General features: G+C 40.2%; 1 protein-coding gene across 2 annotated transcripts; it reads left to right on the top strand.

Moving 5' to 3' along the window:
- The first annotated feature begins 247 nt into the window (after nt 1-247).
- Nucleotides 248-14,204, top strand: lsm14ab (LSM14A mRNA processing body assembly factor b). 2 transcript variants are annotated; one of them, XM_084075986.1, is made up of 10 exons: nt 248-575; nt 1,564-1,727; nt 2,948-3,098; nt 5,909-6,103; nt 6,732-6,821; nt 7,493-7,669; nt 8,531-8,705; nt 8,957-8,989; nt 9,533-9,782; nt 11,707-14,204. In XM_084075986.1, the coding sequence occupies exons 1-10, from the start codon at nt 452-454 to the stop codon at nt 11,728-11,730; spliced, it is 1,383 nt and encodes a 460-aa protein (XP_083932112.1). In that variant the 5' UTR covers nt 248-451; the 3' UTR covers nt 11,731-14,204. The 2 variants fall into 2 exon arrangements, with proteins under 2 accessions (XP_083932112.1, XP_083932113.1); XM_084075987.1 differs by having other exon boundaries at nt 11,710-14,204.
- The last annotated feature ends 19 nt before the right edge of the window (nt 14,205-14,223 follow it).

The following is a 14,223-nucleotide window of genomic DNA, read 5'->3' on the forward strand; positions in this document are numbered from 1 at the left end:
GGCCTCTGGCTCCCTAGGTGGGCTCACTAACCACTCAGCTATGGCCGCCCCTATAAACAAATTAATATAGGTATGGTTTTGCCCACTCTTTCGATAATGAAATCTTGTCTGGCTCATGGACTAATTACTAATAGACCAGATGAATAGAGTTATATTCAAGCCTGGTCGCTTATTTCTGTCGCAACATCTGGCAACTCTGCGCGGAATATTTCCCAGCGTCCTTCGCGGCAGGTGAAGTAAAATGACTTCGGCCATGTCGTGGTAGCAGCAGCTCGTTCTCTAGTAACTAACTCACGTCTGACGCTCTATCAAAAAACGTAGCTTTATAACCGCAGCGGTGATAAAAGAGGCCTATCCGGGAGGTTTTTTTCTTCCCCTTAAAGCTTAGGTTCTTTGATAGAATCAGTACCAGTTTAAATTACGTTTTGGGAAAAAAAACAGGGGTTCAAATATGAGTGGAGGAGGGACGCCTTATATTGGGAGCAAAATTAGCCTGGTGTCGAAGGCCGAGATCCGCTATGAAGGGATCCTCTACACCATAGACACCGAGAACTCTACTGTTGCTCTGGCTAAAGGTAAGAGAACATTAAACTACCATACCCAACTACACCTACAGAGACTACTGTTAAACCACCGGGGAATGACGCTAAACGACGGTTATTAGCCCCGGGTTTTTGTTTTCCACCGCAGTTAGCTCACCGAGCTAGCTCGTTAGCCGAGCCCACAGTGCTAACACACTGTGAGTGCTCTTTGTTTACGTCTTGCTCCCAAGGCTTATTTGCAGTGGTGTAAAGTAACTAAGTACATTTACTTAAGTACTGTACTTGAGTACAATTTTGAGGTGTTTGTACTTCACTTGAGTGTGTCCAATTTCCAATACTTTTACTTCTACTCCACTACATCTCAGAGGCAAATATTGTACTTTTACTCCACTACAATTATTTGAAGACTTTAGTTACTAGTTACTTTTAAGATATAGATTATGACATTATAAAACGTACATTTACCAATTTAGCCCTATTTTATACCTAGGCTATTTGAAAATAGCCGATCTACAAGCTCACAATGCGTCGAGCTTGTAGATCTGCTATTTTCAAATATTTAGTACTTTTACTTTTGATAAGTACATTTTGATGCCAATACTATTGTACTTTTACTCAAGTAAATTTTTAATTCTGGACTTTTACTTGTTAAAAGTCCAGTTTTATATTGCAGTATTGGTACTTTTACTTAAGTAAAGAATGTGAGTACTTTTTCTACCACTGCAGATGACAACCAACCATTCAAACGTCCTGCATTTGTTTATTATGTTATAAATGGCTTGTAAAATAGCACAAGTGGCTGGTGAATTTTGGAGTCCATCAGCCAATACCAAAACAAATAAAGTTTGTAGCTACTTCACATTGAACTGAATATTTGTTGTAATGGACTCATGTCACACTGACACTGGAACAGATTTAAGAACTTGCAGATACAGGTGCTCCCCATTGCAGAAATAAATGTGTGTGTGGATCCCCTGACTGTGTATTGTTGGTGATTTATTTAAACATTTCTCCCCCACAGTTCGCTCATTTGGTACTGAAGATCGCCCCACCGAAAGGCCCATTCCACCCAGGGATGAAGTGTTCGAGTACATCATCTTCCGAGGGAGTGATATCAAAGACCTGACCGTCTGTGAGCCACCTAAAGCGACTAGCAGTCTGCCTCAGGACCCTGCAATTGTTCAAGTAAGAATTCACCACTAGGACATGCGTACAGACAAGACAGTTGCATCAGTACGTCGGTTCAGGGCTTTTGTTTTTTGTCTGTTTCTGTTACTGATGACTGGTTCCTCATATGTAGGGGTTGGATCCTTTAGGATCTTAACGATTCCCTCTTAACGGTTCGATTCCTTAGCGGTTCCCTTTAATGATTCCTATTGGGGGTTCCAAATTGAACCTAACAGGTCTGTAACTCTTGAGAGTGCAACATGGAACCAAATGGATTCGTAAGGGTCCATTTGGTTCCATTTGTACGTTCTCAGAGGTAGGGTGGTCCTTGACATTTAAAAGTATGAGAACCACCGGCATTGTAATTGTGTAGAAGACGTGACGTCCACACGCCAGCTCTGACAGTGTGATGAAACGGTTCCAAATGTGATGGAACCGATTCCGGTTCCAAATGTGATGGAACCGATTCCGGTTCCAAATGTGATGGAACCGATTCCGGTTCCTCAAGTCAATGTTGGATCCGATTCCTCCAGTTCCCAACTCTACTCGTATGCCTTGTAAAAATATAAGCTTAATGTAAAGTAATTAAATGTCTTTAAAATTGTTCAAGATCTTATAGCCCCAGGGATATAATCGCATACTGTTCTAGTGCCACAGAGAAGTTATATTCGGCCTTGTTTAGGTTTTTCTGTATTGGAAAACAACATGATGTGTGATGGGCAAATCAATACATTTTTAAATGTCGGCAAAATCGTTGGATTGTTCAAGATGTGCTGTCCCCAATGACATAATCGCATTCCAGTTCCAGTGGTTTGGTAGATAGACACAGAGATGGGAGACACTGGTCATTCACTAAAGGCCCCCCTGTAAGTGTTGACAGTGTGCATGTTGTCTCCCATCTCTCTCTCTCTCTCACACACACACACACACACACACACACACACACACACACACACACACACACACACACACACATGTGTGTGGGGGGAGGGGGGCGTATCAGGGGGTGACTTTGTGCACATATTTCATCATAATGTTCCTATGTTAAACGACAGATACACAATTAAATTGTTAATTAATGGCAATTATTTGAGCGACAATTAATCGTGAAGTAAAATGTCGTCATCGTGACAGCCTGTCAATGTAGTCTAGCAGCCACCAGTGAGCACATGAATGTTTATTAAAAAAAAGTCAGATAATTAATGGCTGTGTCTGTGTGTGTGTTTTATCTCACCTAGTCCTCTATTAGCACCACCAGTGCTCCGGCAGCACCGCCATCATTCCAGTCCGTGGGATCCTATGCACCTTTCAGCAGGGCCCCAATGGCACCCTACAGCCAGTTCGGCGCCACTCCGCTGGTACCCCAGCCGTTCGGAGCTGTTGGAGGAGGTAAGAAATACACAATGGATTTGAGCAATGGTTCTCAAACCTTTTCATGTCAAGGACCCCCAAAATGATGTTTTCTTTTTGGCTGCAGACCCCCTGGCTCCAAAAATATTTTTGTGCCTGGATTTATCAAAAATAGCAGATCTACAAGCTCATAGCGCGGCACTCGGTGCCGCGCTATGAGCTTGTATATCTGCTATTTTTGAATAGCCAAAGTACAACATTTGGTTAAAGTGGTTAAAATGATGACGCCATATTAAAACAAATGTTTTCTAAATATTGCGACCTGGCACTTTACTTGAGAAGGACGGTAGGATAGGGGAGGGAGAGGTGCTACATTATGTCATCCAAGCATCTGGTTCCGCATTGTGTGCATTAAAGTTCTTACTGGAGTCCGGGTGGCACCATTGCCATTTCTCTGAAGAACCATTGTGTTCATGTATAAGAATAAGTAACAGTAAACCTTATTTACTCCATTGTGGGAAGTGTCTTGTGGGAACCTAACGAGCATGTGTTTCTACTTTTTGTGCTTTTTAATTTGCAGAAACATATTATTATATTTCATATATCTATTAAACAAAGCCATGTAAATGCCTTTCATGGTCAAAACAACGCCACACCTTCGCGGTGAATGTTAAGGTAGCTCTCCACCCCACCGACGTGCATTGATTTTGTCTGAATACAGCGCATATCTATGTTATAAATATTGTTACAGCTGCATGTGTGCTCAAAATGCAGCCACAAAGTGTGGGACGGTGCACGCGCGCACGTTTGTGGCTCGTCTCATTCAAACTGTCGATTTACTCTGAAACAAAACTAAGCGTTTATGCCATATCTTTAACTTATCAATATCATTATAGCACTTACTGCTGCTTTTCTGTGAGGTGAATAAGGTATTTAATTCACTGAAGCAACTGGTGGTATTCTATCCGTTTCACCTGAGTTCACCTGACATCAAGCCATAGGCTATTTTTAGCACCACAGCCGTCTTGTCAGTGTCAGCTCTCTGCAACTTCAGCAACTTTTTCACACCTTTCAACCAACTAATCTCCCGACTTCATTCGACTGCCAGTCTATAGTAGTCTGTACTAGTCTGTTTGGTGGGGAGCAAGCTTAAGTCAACAACAGGCAGCCAGACAGACTGTTAAAGGCCTCTATAAGCCAGAATATATTTGATCAAGGTCAGGGGTTCTCAAATTCTTTTATACCACGACCCCATATTATGAGAGTTTTTTTTTTTGGCGAGGAGTCAAGCCGTTTCTTGATTTAAAAAAAAAAGTCATCTATTTTTGGTTGCCACCCCAACGGCATCTTCCCGCGACCCCACTTTGGTTTGCGACCCATAGTTTGAGAACCACTGATCTAGGTTAATGGTCGCTAGTTGTCAAGTAACCCCTCACTCCCCGCAGTCTTTCCCGCCATTCAAGACTTAATTGTCATTCTGACTAAAATGAACGCACATTTTCTGCTGTGGATTTACTCTAAGGTGATCGTAATAATGACAGTCTCCAAAAGATCAATGGAAATCTGCAAGACACTGAAGTTAAACATTGAACATAGATAATTACAGGTAATGGATGATGGGGAGAGAGGTATACAGTCGGCTACACTAGTAGGCCTTGTCTCGACTCCTAAGCATAAACGCATTCAGTGCTCAATTGACAATCTAAACATATGCTATGCTTCAGTGTTGCTGTTAAGTACTGGGACAAATGTGGGGACATTTGTCACGAAAGAAGGGTCGTAACTGGTCTGCTGTTTGGTGGAAACAGAGAAAAGTGGGAAGTCATTTAGTAGGCCTAAATGGTGCAAAAAAGCTCTGAGAGCCGGGAGCATGTTTCTAGGGGGTCATTCCAGAGCTTGGGAGTCTATAGGTTCCTTGGGAGTGTTGACCAGGTGTTTTATGGAAGGGAGGGACGGACATCCTGTGTTAGCTTATCTAAGTGTGCACGAAAGAGGATACTAGGGATGGATCATGTCTTGAATTTAAGGGAGTGCCATGCCCTTGACTCACTGTCTTGTAGGTCATCAGACTCCTCACCGGTGTTCTGAATTGGAGCATTGTGCAGCAACCGGAATCAAGTGAAGGGAATGCAGAAGGAAATTTAGAGAGTTTGAGAGGAAGCACGGTCTACATTGAGCTCGACAAGGCGGGAAGACATCCCACTGTGAGATGTCAGCCAGACGTGCAGAGATGCACTCTTCAACCTGTGTGGCAGAGGGAGAGAAGGTGGAAAAATAGGTTGTCTCAGTCTGTCATTTGCGTAGCAGTGATGATAGGAGAACTTGTGAGCAAAGATGATGATCTGGGGCCAAGGGATGTAGTGTAGAGGGAAGAAAGGATGAGGCCATATATACTGCCCCCTGTGTGACTTGGGGTTCCTCTAGTCTAGCTCAACTGGAGTGGAACCTGCGGCAAAAAAACACCACCAGAAGTTGCCGTTTGGTCGCTGAAACTATGCAATATGAGGACCTTTTTCCCAATCTCTTCAAAATTGACATTTTCCTATTCATTCACTGAAATACGTCATCATAGTGGAGCATTTGATATATCGTCTCTGTCGGGTGGAAACTGTCCAACTGTTACTTTTCAGGATTCAAATTCAAATAAATAGCAAAAGTAGCAGATCCACAAGCTCGAAAACGCGGCACGACGCGCTTTGCGCTTACTTTTGATACTTCTGTGTGACGCTGTAGTGTGATAAAATAAACACCAACTCACCAAGTCAGAATACGGAGATGAGAGGTTTCTACCCCAACAGCAGTTAAGTATTAACCATACGTTCTTGCATTGTGTGGGTCATTCTTTGTAGGACACGCCACCAGTCCTCTGGACCCTCTAAGGAAGAGTCCCACTCTGGAGCAGGCGGTGCAGACCGCCCCCTCAGCCGTCCCCGGGCCTGCTGTCCCCGTAGCACAGAGGAGTCCTGTGGCTGCCTTGGTCCCCAGGCCCTCTGCCTCCGCTGGCAGCATGATGAAGCCCCCCGATGTTCTGGACCAGAGGAGGGGTGAGGCTTCCATGTTTTTTTTTATTTTATTAACCCATTAAGACCTGAGGCCGCTTCGAAACATTTTCTAAATCCTAACAGTTTTTCGGAAAAAAATATTTTCACGATTTTTCAAAAATAGCAGATCTACAAGCTCATAGCGCGGCACTCGGTGCCGCGCTATGAGCTTGTATATCTGCTATTTTTGAATAGCCAAAGACATCTAAAGTGACACAGATGCGTTCCAGGTATCAATGGGTTAATCCTCGAATGTTATAGATATTCTTCTCATATTGTCTTAACCGGGAAAGACTCATTTTTAGACTTCTCTGGCTATTCCAAAATAGCAGATATACAAGCTCATAGTGCGGCACTATGAGCTTGTATATCTGCTATTTTTGAATAGCCAAAGTGTAAAATAATGCTTTTTAGCTCAAATCAAAAAATGACACCGATACGTTCCGGGTCTTAATAGGTGATGGCCGATACCGCTATGATGACCGATTAATCGTGCATCCCTAATCAGTTTATATACAGCTGTTAGCATTTTAAATATGTCTATTGGTGCATAATGGTTGATCAACTAACTAACCTGACTGGGATCCTTTTGGTTTTGCTAAATAAAATCTAATTCTGTGTTGCTGTTTAGGCCCTGAGGTTCAGAAGATGTCTCAGATGTCTCATCCGGATCATGATCATCATGGTGCTATGGACAACCGGGATCCCAGGCGTCAGGCTGGTAAATTGTTTAGGCGTAGACCTGTTACTATGTTGTGGTTGGGAAAATTATACAAGGGAAGGTTTAAAATGTACGTTAATTGGGTTCACTCGTAGGTTTCCCAGTAGAAAAGTATGTTAATCGTTTTGGGAAGGAGGAGCACTTTTCTAAATGAAGTTATTCTTTTTTTATACAAAAAATCCTTATTTAACCTGCTCCAACAAAATGAGGCAGGCACTGATCTGATCTATTCAAAAGGCAAAGTTTCGACCGTAATCAGGCAAATGGTAATTGACAGACAGAGGAACATATTTATCACCAAAAACGGGTATAAGATGTGCTCACAATTTCCTCATTGAATACAAAAATATTGGCATTGTTACTAGAAAGCTAAGAATGTCCCTTTCCAGCAGCACACACAATGTAATTTCACTGACCTCTGGCTGATTTCAATAGAGCAGGTGGCTTATCCTCTTTAAACCTAAGCCCTATATACAAATAGAAAAAAAGCAGATGTATAAACCTAAGCCCTATATACAAATAGAAAAAAAGCAGATGTATAAGCTCAAAGTGTCACACTGCGACATACTGTACATCATTCATAGATATTTTTGCAACATTGTATATCACCATCATGATATGTGACAGCGAGTTGATTGTTTGTATCTAATGTGCCCCTGTTGTCGTTCTAGCTGGAGGCCCACCTCCCCGACGGGGACGCGGCGGAGGAAACCGTGGCAGAGGCAGATTCAACATACGCCGGGACGGGCCCATGAAGTTTGAGGAAGACTTTGATTTTGAGACTGCCAACGCCCAGTTCAACAAGGATGAGATCGACAAGGAGCTGCAGAGCAAGCTCAAGTTGAAAGGCAGGCAGCAGTCCTAAACTTGTGTGTTAAAGAGGGGGAGAAACTAAGGAAATTGACATGGCACTGAATAGGGGCCCAGGCTGAAATGTTCACAGTTCTTTGTTACTGCTGTCTTAAACCTCTAGGATATCAATAATATCTGAGACTCATCCTTCGTCTTTTCAGTCAATTTATGCTGAGGGGAAAAAAGGGTATTCATATATTTCTATTGGATGCATTTATAATAAAAAAAAATCACACCCAGTGTGAAGTGAGCGGTGTTATTTAGAACAGTGGTCATCACTGTGATGGAAGCTCACTTTAAAAAGTATTTTTTTAAGTGCGTTGTGCTATTTATAGGTTATTAATTTCATCATGCGTCTCTCTAGCCAATCACATTACTGAATAGAGTCAGCCAATCACAGTACAGCGAAAGACACATTTTCACGACGGTCTTTTCACGACGGTCCCAAACCCACTTATAGGAGCGGCTACACCGCTCAAAAATATGCATTTATCATTGTTAAATATGCTCTGAATTTAATTGTTTTAATTCAGATTCATCTTTACTCTCCTGTCTTTCTTCCATACTGGTAAAAAATGTGTAAGAAATATATCGTCTTGTTGGGTGGAAATGCCATATATCCAAGACTTGTCAGGATTCAAATTCAAAAGTATCGGATCTACAAGCTCAAAACAATGCCGCGTCGCGTTTTGAGCTTGTGGATCTGCTACTTTTGATACTTCTGTGTGAACCTGTAGTATGATCAAGTATAGTGTGTTAATTTTAGAAAAAACACAAAGTTAGAATATGGAGATGAGGCTGCAACAATCATATTATGAATTAGCAACTTACCATTTTCTATGTTTGTCCTGATAAAGATGACACGCCTGAGAAGGCTCAGAATGGAGAGAGCAGTGAACAGACGGAGCAACCGGCTGCTGAAGGGACTGCGACTGCTGCTGCTGCTGCTGAGGAGTCTGAGGATCCAGCCACAGCCACCTGTTATTATGACAAGTCCAAGTCCTTCTTCGATAACCTGTCCTGTGATGGAAGGTACAGTTGTATAAATATTTATACAAAAGATGTAGACTTGATTTATTGAATTTTTTTGATTGGCTATTCAAAAATAGCAGATATACATAACACAAAAAACGTCCTGGGAACTTGATTCCGTTGTGGTCCTATGTATTCAATTCATCAACAGCATAAGACATTAACACAGTAATGTCATCAACAAATACAAACACTATATGTTACATTTACCATCCCTTTTGGTCTCCTGTTTTTTGTTTTGTCTTTTAAAGGAAATCGGCGGCTGAACAAGGAGGATACCAGAGGTAAGTTGCATTAATTGAATTGATCTAATCTTAGTAATTGAATTAAAACATGTACAGTTGTAAAGATGGCACATTATAAAGGCCTGTCACAATTATTACATCATCGCCTAATCGTAATTCTTTGGGATCGTCTGTCTGTTGAAAAATGTTAATACATTTTCAAAAACTGTAAAGTATATACAAGCTCACAACGCATTGCATGCCTGTAGATTGGCTATTCCCACTGTTGTCTTTTTTTATGTCAGTCATTTCTTTGTATATTTAGGTTATTTGTCATATCTGGCCTGTGCAAATTCAAAGCCTAAAAAAGAAATGTAATTTTTATTCGTATGTTTCAGTGTTCAATGAAACAAAAACTCAATTAAATTGTTAATCGCAATTATTTGTGACAATTAATCGTCATGTAAAATTTCTTGTGATTAAACAATACGGCTCAAGAGCTGAATGCTGTATATTTCCACTGTGGAAACAAGCATGTGTTTGAGGGGGAAAACGTACGTTTGTTTTTTTCAAAATGTCTGTTATGTGCTACTTTTCTACCAGGGATCATCGAAGGCCAACCTGGGCAGAGGAGAGGCGGATGAACGCCGAGACCTTCGGCCTCCCCGTGAGGCACGGCAGAGGGAGAGGAGGGTACCGCGGCCGGGGCAACTTCGGGCCACGCGGGGGCAGAGTGCGTCCGGCCAGCAGAGGGTCCTTCGGTCCGCCCCGCGGAGCCCCACCCGGCTTCAGGGGAGGACCCTTCAGAGGCAGCGGCCGAGGTGGCCGCGAGTTCTCCGACTTTGAATACAGGGTAAATCATTCTACTTCATCTGCCTGGTTGAGATTCAGATATTAACCCATTAAGACCGGGAACGCAACTTGTGTGTCATTTTTAGATTTCTTTGGCTATTGTAAAATATCAGATCTACAAGCTCGTAGCGCGGCACCGAGTGCCGCGCTACGAGCTTGTAGATCTGATATTTTAGAACAATTGTGAAAATGTTGGAAAATCTCTGAATGTATATATATTTTTAACGCAAACATTTGCAAGTCAAATCTTCGCTTCTGGGGCATTCAAAAAAATCTCTTCTAAATCCTAACAGTTTTTTTTAAAAAACGTATGTTGTTATATCAGTGGTTCTCCACCTTTTTCATGTCAAAGATCCCCAAAATGATATGTATTTGGCCGCGGACCCCCATCAGAAGCAAATATTTTATTCCAAAAAATTCATTTTGAGAAATATACTCAAATATTTGCACAAATGTTCAACATTTTTCATAAATGGCAGATCTACAAGCTCATAACGCGACACTCAGTGCCGCGCTATGAGCTTGTATATCTGCTATTTTTGAATAGCCAAAGTATAAAAATAATGATTAAAGTGGTTACACAGATGTGTTCCCGGTCTTAAAGAGTTAAGACATGGCTGGTGTGGGCTTTGCGTTCAGTAAAGCATGGCATCTATTTAGGTCAGGCATCATGCATAGGACGGACGACATGGATTAAAGTTCTCAGTCGCCACGACCGATCTCAGTCATTTGGACTCCATAGAAGTCAGCGTGTCGTGTCTTCTATGAAAGCATGTTGTGCAGCGAAAAAAGCCCATCTACAAGCTCTCAATGCATTGCATTTGAAGTGGTCAAACTGTCTATATGTTTTGAAGCATCTTTCATAAAACCCTAACAGTCTTGTATATTAAGACCTGGAACGCATTTGTGTCACTTTAGATTTCTTTGGCTATTCAAAAATAGCAGATCTACAAGCTCATAGCGCGGCACCGAGTGCCGCGCTATGAGCTTGTAGATCTGCTATTTTAGAAAAGACGTTTCGATTTTTTTCAAAAAACTGTTAGGATTTCGAAAACATTTTTAAGAATCGCCTCAGGTCTTAATGGGTTAATAAAAAAACTAAGGTTAAAGCCTCAATCTGTGATGGTTTTTCAGCTGGTTGGCAGTATGTAGAACAGCAGCAACATACGTTTTAGAAGAATGACAATACCTAAACAACATGAGCGGAACTGTTGCAATAATGCATTGTTCTGTTACTAACAATATATGCATTTGTAGTTATTTTGTTGCGTCATCTTTACTTGCAGCCGTTAATTGTGCATTGATAGTGCACTTTGGTTGGTATCTAAATGTCTTAAAGATGGTTATACACAGTGGTGGGAAAAGTACTAAAAGGTTTTACTTAAGTAAAAGTATCAATACTGCAATGTAGAAATACTCTGTTACAAGTAAAAGTCCGGAATTCAAACTGCTTGAGTAAAAGTACAATAGTATTGGCATCAAAATGTACTTAAATGACCAAAAGTAAAAGTACTCATCACGCAGAATGTCCCATTTCAAGTTGTCAAATGTATAAAAATCTTTTGAGAATTGCAGATCATAGGGCTGAAGTGGTTAATGTATGTTTTGTAATAATTATCAATCTACAAAGTAACTAGTAACTAAATTTGGAACTACTCAAGTGCCGCGCTATGAGCTTGTAGATCTGCTATTTTTGAAAAATCTTGAGCATTTTTTTTTTCAAAAAACTATTAGAATTTAGAAAACATTTTTACAGTACTTAAGTAAATATACTTAGTTACTTTCCACCACTGGTTATACACGACACTATATTTCAATGAGTGTCATTGAAGTAATGAGTGAATGAAATTCGTTGTTCTTACCTATCGAAACCCCCTATGCTGCGTAGAGTGCTGGATTCTAAATGTGTTTTGGCTTTCTTCCAGAAGGATAACAAGGTGGCTGCCTAGCACAGCAGCCACACTGTGGATCCACAACGATGTAGCCCCCTCATCTTGCTTCTTCAGCCATCTCTCCCCTTTTCTCCACATGGAAAAGAAAAAGAATGTTTCTTTTTATTTTCTACAACAACAACAACAACAAAAAAAAGAAAAGTTTTGTTTTTTGATACACACACAGGCATCAGAAGGACACGAACGTGTAAATACTTTACTTTGGTGGAATAATTCAGTATTTTTGCATCTATCCGAGTTCCTTTCTTACTGAAGTTGTATTTGATAATGTTCTGTTAATGTGTTACAATGTATGCAGAATAACAGCCCACTGATACTGTGAGTACTTGGATCACAGATCAATGTGATCGATAGCTTTATTTTTTTGGATATATTCAGTTAATGAAAGCTGATTTCTGAAAATAAAGCTGATTCTGAAATGTATCTCGGCACCAAAACTTGGCTCATTTCATGTTGCGCCACCGTTACGTTAATATTGTTATCATTCACATGCACTTCTCGGCAGCAACTTATTCAGCAACGTTTGGCTCTTGTTTGCGCAAGAAAATCGTTTGTAACGTTTAGGGGGTTCGTTCAGTTGGTTCACCTGTATAGGATTTAGTAGTACTTATTTTGGGCTTGAAAAGAAAGTTCAGAGTTTTGGTCAATTTTGGGTCATTGATTATCATCTTATTGGAATGAATGTATATCAAGTTCATCTATTTTGTACTTTATACCCCAGACAAATTTGACAACCAGCCATCCACATTTCTTCTGCTTGTAGAAACATGTTCAGTACCTGTTAATAAATTACATTTCCCCTTCTAATTGACTTGCCTTTATGCGGATTATTGTCGCAAAGTAATGGGGACTATTTCTGAGAAAAAAACAGATCTGGCTATGGGGTTCATAATTAGCTTTAGCTTTTTTTCTTTGTTAAATGTAGTCATTGTAACAGGTTTTTTTTTGTGTAGGTGTCACATTTCTGCCAGTCCAAGGTGATTGTTTTAGTCTCAGAACAATCAATGGCTAAATGTAGAGCATTCCCATCACATGTTCCTTTTGATGCAATTATACAATTAGGCCCATGTAGATAACTGGGAGATATCTTTTGAATGTCAAAGAATGCCTTTAATTTGTCTAAACCATTTATTTAGAGTGAACGCAAAGTATTGGTTTGAAGAGAGGCGATAAAGTAGGATATTATGCTATGATTGTGGTTATTTGCTAATATAAATTGAGGCATGTCTTGTTTTTTTTCTTATCTTTTTTTTGTTTTTCTTATTCTTAAAATAACATGAGGTTTCATTCCCAAAAATGCCATTATCCAACATTTGAATGAAAGACAAGACATTGAAACATTTGAAACAAAATCCTTTCTCAGAAGAATGTAAGACAAATTTTGTCCAATCCTTTTTGGTCTTTGACATAAATGTTGAAACGTTGGGAATTCCCTCCCCATATGGACACAGCATTTTGGAATGGAACTCATGTGTACAATTTTTATGTACCTCATCTAACGCCAGCTTTTGTAGTTTCAAATATTGTATAATTATAGCAAAGATCTGCAAGTCTGGGTTTTATTTCCCCTTACAATTGTGTCTTATTACAGAAATGCTTGTTTCTTAGTTTTTTGTCTTGTTTATTTTTCAAATCACGCTTTTCTGGTCCAAAGTTGCAATGTGATGAGACTTCAAAATTGGTCGACTGGAAATGAGGAAAAAAAATGAAAAGTAAAGCGCTTTATGTTGAGTTGACATTTATTGGCAAAAATGGCAGCATTTCTAGTAGAAGTTATTGGTGCTCCAAGCTTGACCCATGTGTACCCTGTTCCCCTTGGATTGTTGTCCATTTAATTGTCGTCTGGATTGACTTTTTCTTATAGAGTTAAACTGAGCAAAGGGATGAGAACTGGATTTGCGGCCAGTACAGGGATTTTTCATTTGTCATTATTTTTGGCTCTCATTTTTTTGTCACTACATTAGGGAGTGCCTTCAGAGTGGTATATTTTTTAATGGCTCTCCCTTTAAACAAAAGAACCTTTTTGACAAACTCAATGATGGCACGACAAGAGAAAAAACTATTCTAGAGCCTAATGCGTTATCGTGAAAGCTTGAAACCAAGCCGCCCTACTGAAAAATAATATGTGGTGTGACTGGATATTGTACACATATCTGAACACTGCATGATAGCCACAGAAAACAACATCACTTTTGTACCCAAGAGTAGAAAGCAGGCTTTTTTGCGCTTTTTTGCAATAACCTGTGTGATGTACCCAAATTGATTTGAGATTCCAAACAGTAAATATTACTGAACTACAAGAAAAAGAATAAATGAACTTAAAGGTTTCATATGTTTGTTACTCTTTCCAATCACTGGAATTGTACACATGGTATTGCTTAAGACTATGTACAGCATGATGTACTTTCAAATGGGTTACACTCAACAAAAATGGGTTTTTATTCAAGATTAAAATAAAGAGTTGTTCAGTATCCATGCTCCCTTGTTTTT

Source organism: Gymnoscopelus microlampas, assembly GCF_963454915.1.
Source record: "Gymnoscopelus microlampas genome assembly, chromosome: 1".
Lineage (NCBI taxonomy): Eukaryota > Metazoa > Chordata > Actinopteri > Myctophiformes > Myctophidae > Gymnoscopelus > Gymnoscopelus microlampas.

What these genes read in the sequence shown, in the direction of transcription:
- lsm14ab (XM_084075986.1), top strand. Translation starts at nt 452, where the DNA reads ATGAGTGGAGGAGGGACGCCTTATATTGGGAGCAAAATTAGCCTGGTG. An exon ending in AGGACCCTGCAATTGTTCAA is followed by an intron (nt 1,728 to 2,947) that starts GTAAGAATTCAC and finishes TATCTCACCTAG; the next exon opens with TCCTCTATTAGCACCACCAG. An exon ending in AACCTGTCCTGTGATGGAAG is followed by an intron (nt 8,706 to 8,956) that starts GTACAGTTGTAT and finishes TGTCTTTTAAAG; the next exon opens with GAAATCGGCGGCTGAACAAG.